Here is a 9,487-nt window from a genome sequence, read left to right as displayed (position 1 = left end):
AAAGGAAGTGGGGAGGGGAAGAACCACAGTGGTTACAGGGTTAAAAATGTTTCTGGGAGGGTAGTCTGGTATTAAGGCATATTACCCTAAAGCAGGATCATGTAGAAATCTTTGAAAATCTTCCAGTTCAGACTTTGAAAGATCAGTACAAACAAGCACTTTCATGTGCCTAATTTATGTGTTTTCACAGTTCTTCATACATCTGACTTGATCTAGCTCAGAGTTCACATTCACTCTTGAAAACTGAGCATTTTATGTGATTATAAACTTTCATGGTGGGGTGTTGTAAGCCTCCTTAAAAGCACTACTGAAAAAGCATTTGTTACATGTTGTCAGATAAAGCTTTTATCATGTTCTGGCTGTGAAATTTATTTTTGTATGTATTTTCTCCCACAGGGCAAAATCTCTGATCAAGTTTACAACTATCCAGAGGGCTTAGGAGAAGTGCTTTATAGAGAACAGTTCGACTTCAACGCTGAGCCACCTTGGGAACCTAGCTGATGATAGTAGGGTTCCATCTCCTAACTTGTCCATGTAAGTACCTTTCCCTTTTCATCTGTATGCAGGAGGATAAGCTCTTCCAAAAACACAAACAGCACATGTTGGCTTTTTGATAAGCAAGGATAACCATCTTGATGCAGATAATCAAAATTGAAGATAGTGGCATGCATATTATGTGTGGATTTCATTCAAGTGGGGACTATAATCTTTACTCAAATAATTCTTTTCTCAACAGAGTTGTATGATGAATTTCTGAGAAACCTAAACATACTTGAGTGAACTTTGTTAAATAGAGTTATTTTTCTCAATTAGGTGTGTTTGCTGCAGAAATCCTAAAATAAAATGCTCTGACTTCAGTCTTTCAGTGATAATTCTGGATTCATCAATTGACACTACATGAATGTTAACATCAAATCATTATTTGCTGTGTGATTTCTTAGGGTATTTTATACTGAAATAGTTAAGATCTGCTATTGTAAACAGTAACTAATGCTGATCATGAAGGGTGTGCCTTCCCAAATGCCTGTCTCCATTATTTGCTAATTAGTATCCACTTCCACAAATAGTTGTAGTTGAGCTGCAATAGAATGTGGAATTGTGTTGGATGGAAATTGTGAACCAATTTAAATGCCTTTGCATGTTTAAGAGACAAATAATTATTAAAGAGAAACAAGACCCATGATAACTGGAAACAAATGAGTGCACATAGCTGTCTTAAGGAGCACAGAAAACTCTGGAATGTGTGTGGTTATCCTCTTCTGTTAACATAAAACAATAGCTTTATGTGGTTTTAACAAGAGCCTTAAATGCATTTATAATATCTGAGTTAAGCTGATTTTATACAGTATTACTTTTTTTCCTGTCTAGCTGAAGGCATTTTTGTTTGGCTTAGTACCTATAAATTATATAATGGTTTTTAATGTGAAACTTGAATGAGAATGGTTAAGTGCGTCTGAGCCAGGTACCTTTTAAAGACCGCAAAGAGTCCAAATGCCAGTTGTGTTGGTATGTTTCCCAATAAGGTACTTAATATAGATGTCTATTCTTTGAAAATACTGCAGTAAGGGGAGGACTTGGTTTATCATGATAAACCAGCTTGATCTCCAGAGGTTATGTTCTTTTTTGTTTTGTTTGAAACTTACTGAATTACCACATATATATCTGGTTCTATGCAGATGGCTGCTCTGTTAAAGTGAATACAGTTAACACTGAAAATTCTCTGAATATCACTGTTATTTTGTGTCACAGAATTTTTATAAGCAAAAGATCAAAGAAAGTTGTTTCTCTTGTTCTGTTTGAGTTTCAGGTCACTCTTATATGTGGGTAGAACTCCTGCATGATGTTTCATACTTCCACAGGAATAAAGTGAAGTAGTAAAAAGATGAGGAAGGCAGAAGAATTGTTAGGAGGAGAGAGTTAATAAAGTAGGAAATCTGAAGGCACTATAAATGCATCTTAATTTTGAAAACTGTTTTGAAGGAATTTTGGCTTTGATTAGAGTTTTTCTCTTTAAGGAGAAGGCTGTTCTACTACCTTCATTGAGATTGTTTTTTCTCTAAACATGCTGTGGCAAATAGTGCAAGGTATACCTTATCCTAGAATGAAAATATCGCTGTTTGATGTATTTGTAGCTGAATGTTGAGATAAGCTGCATGGTCATTTTGAGCTTGGATCTATTATGGGTTCAGTAATAATATGCTGTATGCAAATATAAGTAGTTCAGTATTGAATGTAGTGGTGATGTAGGTAGCAGTAGTCTGCAAGTGTCTGTCAGTAGCTGTTTTGGTGTGCTGAAGCACAGGTAATTGCCTCAAACCCAGCTAAGATGTAGGTTAGCCAGGTAATTGGTAGTTTGATTCCTGTTTGGCTTGCAAAGTGATTTAATAAGAAAAAAGATCAATTGAGCTTTTAAATATGTTTCCATACTATTATGTTCCAACGGAACTCAAATAAAAATCTTCGTCTGAAGATGTACCTTCCCACTAAACTTGCTTCCTTTTTATAATTCTCTCCCTCCCACTTTTGTTTTTGTATTACACTGGCCAAGGAAGAACATGGGATTTAGTTCTGTCTTGCTTTTCAGGCTCTGGCTTCCCTAGCAGTCTGGCAACTGTGGCCTCAAGTCTTGCTTCTTTTAAAATCTGTTCTATTCATTACCATATCTGATTGATCAGAAATTGTGGGAATTGCCATTGGAAATCTGTCTATAAATGAGTTCTTTTTCTGCGAAGTGGAATCAGTAGTTACCTGGACTGGGTAGCCTTTCAGTCTCTCTTGACTTTGTCTAAATGGTACTGGGTGGCAATCAGGGAACAGGAGGGCAACGAGGAGGCCAACACTGGCTAAGCAAGTAAGAGGATAGGGAAGTAACTGCTTGTGCTGTCATGAAGAAGTGCTGAAATGGTACCACAGAACTGTCCATGCTCTTAGAAGACCACTCATTTTTGTAAGTTTTGCTAGCTTATTTGCTTTGTAATCAAACTTCAAGGAAACAGGAGGCATGGCTGCTGTAGAATATGTCAGATGGGGCATTATTTGTTAGTATCTGCCCCCTTTGCTTGCTCACTTAAGCAGAGATGCTCTTGTTACATTGCTCATTTAACTGTGTGGAATACTCCTGAGAGAATGGTAGGATGCAACTAACTTAACTGTACAGGTACTTTATGATCCTCAGTGGATTTGTACTCTGAGGCAACTTTGGTAATGCAAAATGTCCACTGCCATTGTGAATAAAGACACTTACTTCAGCATTTTCAGTTGGGTAGTGGCTACATTCAGCTAACAATGATAAGGATGTAAGTTGGTGAAATGGCATCTTGGATTAAACATACTCCCATTATAAATAGTCATTTCCTGTGCTGAAAACAGAGGACTAGTGTTTTTACTCTTCTAGTATACTTGTTCTGTACTTAATTGCCAATGTTAGTGACAGAATGCTTCTCCTTTTTTATCTTTTACCCCTGAAGAATCAGTACTTTAAGGAATGTGAGATGAATGTTTTTACCTTTTCATGATTTTTGCATCAGTGTAATTGTTACTCTTGTAAATATTCTCCTTAAGTAGTTGAAAGATGTTATTGGGAGTTCATTCACTTTGTAGAGACTGCTCTAGGAACTTTTAATGAAAGAACCAAACCTCAAAGGTACGGGTTTTTTTTTTTTTTTTTAGGCCAAACAATGTTTAAATCTGACAACGTAAAGAAAAACATTGAAAATTGTTTGTTATAGGTGCTTGCATATAACAAGCATGTGTTTTGTTAGTCACTTTTCAGAACATTTTCATTTTCTTCTATTCCAGATCTCTGCATTAATTGCCATGTTTAAATATGTAAGCTTTTATCTTCAAGTTCTTCATCTGGGAAGTCATTGTGTTAAACCTTAAAGAGCCTGAGGAACTAACTCTTACTTCAAAGAAAGCAATTGCATGCCTATGTAGAAGTCTCATACCACTTGACAGCTTTTGTTTGCCCTAAAATTATATGTCCTGGAGCATTGTGCAGACTAATATTTCAGGTGGTAAAATGGGTGGTGTTACCACACTAAGTCTGTCAAATCATGACTTGCAGCAAGTCAGCACTTCCAGCAAGAACTGAACTCTGTACTGTAATGATTTCTGACTCGTCTTACAGGTACAGAAGTCTTAAACCATCCTCTCAGTTTCCTTCTGTATGTGTTCATTTGGTCTTTCACAAACTTTATCATTGATTCTCCTACCCCCTCAGGAGATGGGGCAGTCAGAACACAGAGTTAAGGTTATAGCACAATCCCAAATCCTTCTGCAGGTATTAATTATTACCCCCTTAAAGAAACATTTCTCACGTATGCACTGTTTTCTGCGGGTGCTATAGCAGTGCTGGTAAGAATTTCAGTTTTCTCTTTATAGAATGTTCTATCTTGTTCTCAACAAGACTGAAAAGATGTAACTTCTTCCAGAGCAGGAGAAACTGCGGAGAAATAGGCTGTGACTCCAAGGACAAGCTAATTAGCAGGTTTTTTTACTAGATGAATTTTGCTGAAGGAAAAAGCTTAGGTGCTGTGGACATGCTTAGAAAAAGCAGTTGCTGTTCAGCAGCCTGGGTGAGGTTATACTTAGTTGTTTATGGTTTGCTGCAAGCTATTTTATTAAGTCTGTACTACCATATTCCTTTTCATCTCTGCCTCTTGGCCATGAGATACTTTTGGATGAATGAACTACAGGAGAAAACTGTTTTAGGAAATAACCTTCAGAGAAGCTAATTTACCAGTTAAGTGTCCTTTTTGTTGTTGTTTTTGGAGTTAGTGATAAAGAGGCATTCCCTCATGCTTCATTTAAACCAGTTTTCCCACTTAGGATCTCCCCAAAAGTAAAAGGGCAGCTTTTGGGGGAAAGCATTCTTCTACACCATCTCTTTTTGAAAGCTACATACATCACAGTCATTAACTATAAAAAAACTTTTTTAAGAGTACCTCAAAATTAGCTTAATTCTACTCCAGTGTAACTCAGATGAACAACAAAATTCGAAGTAAAAAAAGTCTAGCTGTTGTTTAGATCCAGCTTCCTCATTTGAAATACGAGGCACAAGCAACGAGCCTGCAGGGGGTGCGTGTGTCTCCCGAGTCTAAAAACCTACTCGGTGCTGTGACTGGTTTCACTAGGTGTACTGGGACCTCTCAGCAAGGCACATCGATCAGAGTGCATTCATTAAGTGGAAGGGACTCTTGACAATCTGCTGCTTTGGAGTGTACGAAGTGGCTTGTAGTACAAAAAAACCCCAAACCCACCAAAACTTTAAAATCTGTCTAAATGGTACCCTTGTATATATAGTAAATCCTTAAAATGCTTCAGTTTAGCCTTCAGGCTGTTTAACAGGTTTGTACCATGTCAGGGAACTGCAAGCTTACAATCAGAAAGGCAGCATTTGTCCAACTTGAATAAACAATAGAAAGAAGCTCAGATATGAGGTGTCTGCCAGGACAGTCACTTCTTGCATGCGTTCAGTTGCAGGTATTGCTGTATTTACTGCTTGGGTGCGAACAGGAGGAGGAGGAAAGAAGGAACTGTATCCTGGCAGCTTATTCCCTAGAGTTACTGTGTCAAAATGTTGCCACTGAGTTTTTGTTGAACTTCTGCCGAAGTTGCAGGGCAGATTCCGTGTGTCCTAAAGATGCCGTAGATTTAGGTGCAACGCAAACTTGAAAATTTTCCTTTAACATCTCTCTGTTACAAAAGGATTGTAAACTTGTGGGTTTTGGTTAATGGATCTGCTACATTTGAATAATGTGCTGAACGTGGAAATCACTTTGCTCTTGTGTGTGTGCACCATGGTTGGTTTATTTATTCCTCTCTGGGTATTACTTTTCTTGCAAGAAGACAACAGAAGGGCTATTATTGTAGAAGAGAAGTTTAATGTGTTTATTACACAACCAGCAAGTTTGAGGATGCATAAAGTACTTTTAAAACTTAAACATTAGGCTGTTTTAAGTCATAGCATAAAGAAATTTCTGCTAAAAGAATTAAACTTTGCTGTTAGATTTTTCTTCTTTTGATCTTTGTGTTTTGAATACTCCAGAACTATAAGAAATTTTCAGTACAACACTGATGCAGCTTTTCTTTCCAGGGAAAAAAAAAATATCCAAACCAAACCCTTTTTGGTATTCTGCTCCTGGAAATCATGGATATTTTATGGAGGTGAACGTGTTGAGGACTTTGTGCTAATCAGCTGGCAAATCAAGGATACTGATGAAGTACCTGTTCAGAGGGTGACAGTAACTACAGAAACATGATGTGGTGTTCATGCTTGTTTCACTGATTCTAAGTCAAACTTGGTTCACAAGCTGGTCTTTTGTTTGCTGGTGGGTTTTATTAAGGAGTTTTAGCTGTTGATCACAAACTTAAATTTAGATGTGGCTGGCTGAAGACATTTTTCCTGGTTATTACAGTGTCTACCACTTTTCATTGTTTTTATAATTGTAATTTACTTAAATCCTTACATCAATGTGATAATCATCTTGCTCTTTCATGACTGCTTTGAATCTTCAGGATTTGCTTAAATAAGTGTATGACTCACCATATGTGCGAGACAAGTTATGGTCTTACCCAACATACTTGTCTGTTGTCGTTCAGCTTCTGGATAGAGCTGAAAATGCTTGCTTGCCAGAGTTAAATTCACCTGGCAGTAAATGCTTCTTGTAAGAAACATAGGTGGCATACTTGAGTTACACAGAAAGCACACAAAGCTGCTGGCTCTTTTCCCTGTTACTTGGTGTAATGACAAGCAGGAGCAACTGCTGCTTAGTTGTCTTAGTATTAGCTTAAGCAAAAGTAACTTTGTTCATATTATTAACCATGTTAACCAAACTTACGTTGCAAACTGTGGATTTTATTTTTTTACTGTAAGGAGGTGGCAGAAGAAACATGAAACAGTGTTAATACCATAGGCTTGTGACTATTTGAAGCCAAAATTATCTTACTCATCTTGAGAGTCTTAGTGAAGCTTTCTTTGTTTTACCTTCTGGATTCTATCAATACATTTAATTAGAAAAATAATGTTACTTTAGAAAACTGTCTTTTTTTTTTTACACATACTATGCAACTTCTGCTGAGAGATTAGTCTTGGGTGTTTCTGTAAGGAAGGAATGGGGTTAGCTGGCGGGTTTGGGTCAGTTGTGTTAGTGATAAAGTGACGGTTGAACCAAAGGAAGTCTGGTCAGTTGGTTGCTATAAACTAATAAACTGCTTTTAAACAAGACCTGCAACTATAATGGAATGTAAACTGCAGATTGTTGTATTCATTGAGTAGGGCTGATAAAGGTATAAAATCAGCTCTTGTTGGTTTTCTGCTGTCTGATTTTTAATTGAGACCAATTATTTAATCCATAGTTTAAGGCTGTGTATATTTCACAATGTTTTCTGTCTAGGGACTTCACTGATTCAGGTTGCCTTTTGGAAAATGCTCCTTATAAACAACATCTGATTTGCAGTGAAGGTCTGAAGGATAAACAAGATGCAAATAAGGCTGGGTTATAACTGTTACTTTTAACACCAGTTACTGAGATTGTCACTTTTAAAACTACTTCTAGCTAGTGACATCTTTCTGTTAACCTCTACTGAAGTGAAGACTTCCAAGTATTGTAGGTAATCTTATGAGCAGAACAAGGAAATAAATAGATGCCTAGTAAATACAATGTGTGAAGGCAATGGTTATGAATTAGCATCTAAACAAAAAACAGAATGTAAACACAAAGATGTGAATCTAACAAATATCAATGTTAACATATAATCAATAAACTACAGGTTTTCTTTAACAAATGCAGAAATGTATTCAGTTTTCCAGTTGCACATTTGGATACTAGTGTCACTTAAGAGGCTATATTTAAGAATAGCTGAACTAAGGTGTTTGTACAAGTATGCTACACTTGCAGTATTCTCATACTCTTTGTAAGCTCAACAGATCAGTGTGCAGATCATCTGGGATTCTTCTCAAGAACAGCCTTGCATCAGTGGTTTCTTATTCATCTTTAAGTTTGTATGAGATTTAAAGTATGCAGCTTCTGTTTTATTCTTGGCTTCAATAGAATTGCTCTATCCTTTTCCCTGGCAAATGGAGGGTGAGCAGAGTAAAAAAATCTTTGATCTGGGGGGTGTGTGTGTTACTGTTTGTGGTACATCAGATGTAGAAAGCTCCTTTTAATTTTGAAATAGTGGCATAATATGCTTTGTGCCTCTTTTTCACATCGATTTATGTTTTCTTTTACAGTTTGTTGCATAATTTAAGGACCCGGATATAAGGCTTGGAAGCCCATCCCTTGTGTTTCTTGGTTTATGACTGTCGGCTTTGTGGAATACGGCTGAGATGAAAGGATTTCTTGAGGATGCAAATTACTCCATTGGTCTGTTGGATGAAGGAGCAACTCTTGCAGATGTTATTGACAACTGTATTTATGAACACACTCATGTAAGTTGTCTTTTGGTTTTTTGTTGGTTTTTTTTTTTTTTTAGAAGTTTTTCAAATCTTCTTGTTTAGTTCTTTTAAGACTTCAAACTTAAGGTAAAGGTATCTAGCACTGACATGACGGCAACAGAGGAACAGTTGCTAGAACTCACATTATGAAGTAGTTTCCTCTTCTAATTTTTTGCTGTTTGATTGCTTTGGGCTGAATTCTTTTGGGGAAGTTTGGGCAGCAATTGTTACGTCCCTGAGTGTGGCCAGCAGGAAAGCAATCTTGCTGATGTAATAAAATATAGGTTCCCACCTCATTGTTTCAAGAGATTTTGAGAGCAGTGGGGTTTAGACCAGGAACCTGGAACTGGGCAAGTGGATATCACTGAGTTAAACTTTCTTTTTTTCTGTTTCTCTAAAAATATACCAAAGTCTAGATGATTATATATGCTGAGCCAGTTTAAAGCCATGTTTAACATTTCTGTGACCCATCATGGTTGTATGGTTATACATCTTCCCGTGACCCTTTTCTTTGTTGAAAACGGGTACAAGCATATTGTGAGGTGCTACTATTTTTTCTTTCAAACTGGTCTAAAAGCTATTAAGGTTTAGCAATCTACTGGAAGAAACTTTAATTCTGTGTATACAATACTAGTTTTATTAAATAAGGCTTCACTCACTACTTAAGAGGCAGGAAGATGTGGTGGCCTATGTTTTATAGACAAGGTTGTACAAAGAGTGAGCTTGACAAAAGTTTATTAAGCAAATCCTGTCTCCTTAATATGCCATACTTATAAGTTGTTCACTTTTCCCTTGGTTTATCGGAACTAATGTTCAAGTGCAAGTGCTCAACCGTAGTACAGCAAATAGCTAAGTCCCGTGGCCTTCTGAACTCAGGCATAGGGTTCCCAAATCCTGATTCCTAATATTCTTTTTCTGTCTAGCAAATAAATAGGTAAACTACTGGCAACATGTCATGTCTCCAACCACTGGCTGGCTCACAGAGGATAGCTGCCTCCTGCTGCTTTCATTTACTCCTTTAGCTCAAGGGGTAGAGGCCTGTGCCAT

At 37.1% G+C, this 9,487-nt stretch overlaps 1 protein-coding gene across 1 annotated transcript in view; it reads left to right on the top strand.

Moving 5' to 3' along the window:
• Nucleotides 1-383: 383 nt before the first annotated feature.
• AZIN1 (antizyme inhibitor 1) overlaps nt 384-9,487 on the top strand; it is a 20,510-nt gene continuing 11,406 nt past the window's right edge. Inside the window, exons 1-2 of the mRNA XM_010012459.1 lie at nt 384-534; nt 8,237-8,434. Of these exons, the coding sequence (XP_010010761.1) occupies nt 8,333-8,434 (102 nt within the window). The 5' untranslated portion in view covers nt 384-534; nt 8,237-8,332. The remainder of the gene's footprint in view (nt 535-8,236; nt 8,435-9,487) is intronic.

Source organism: Nestor notabilis, unplaced genomic scaffold, assembly GCF_000696875.1.
Source record: "Nestor notabilis isolate BGI_N333 unplaced genomic scaffold, ASM69687v1 scaffold3974, whole genome shotgun sequence".
NCBI classification, from domain to species: Eukaryota; Metazoa; Chordata; class Aves; order Psittaciformes; family Psittacidae; genus Nestor; species Nestor notabilis.
The sequence above is the reverse complement of the archived record's forward strand: the minus strand, read 5'-3'. Positions and strand labels throughout refer to the sequence as shown.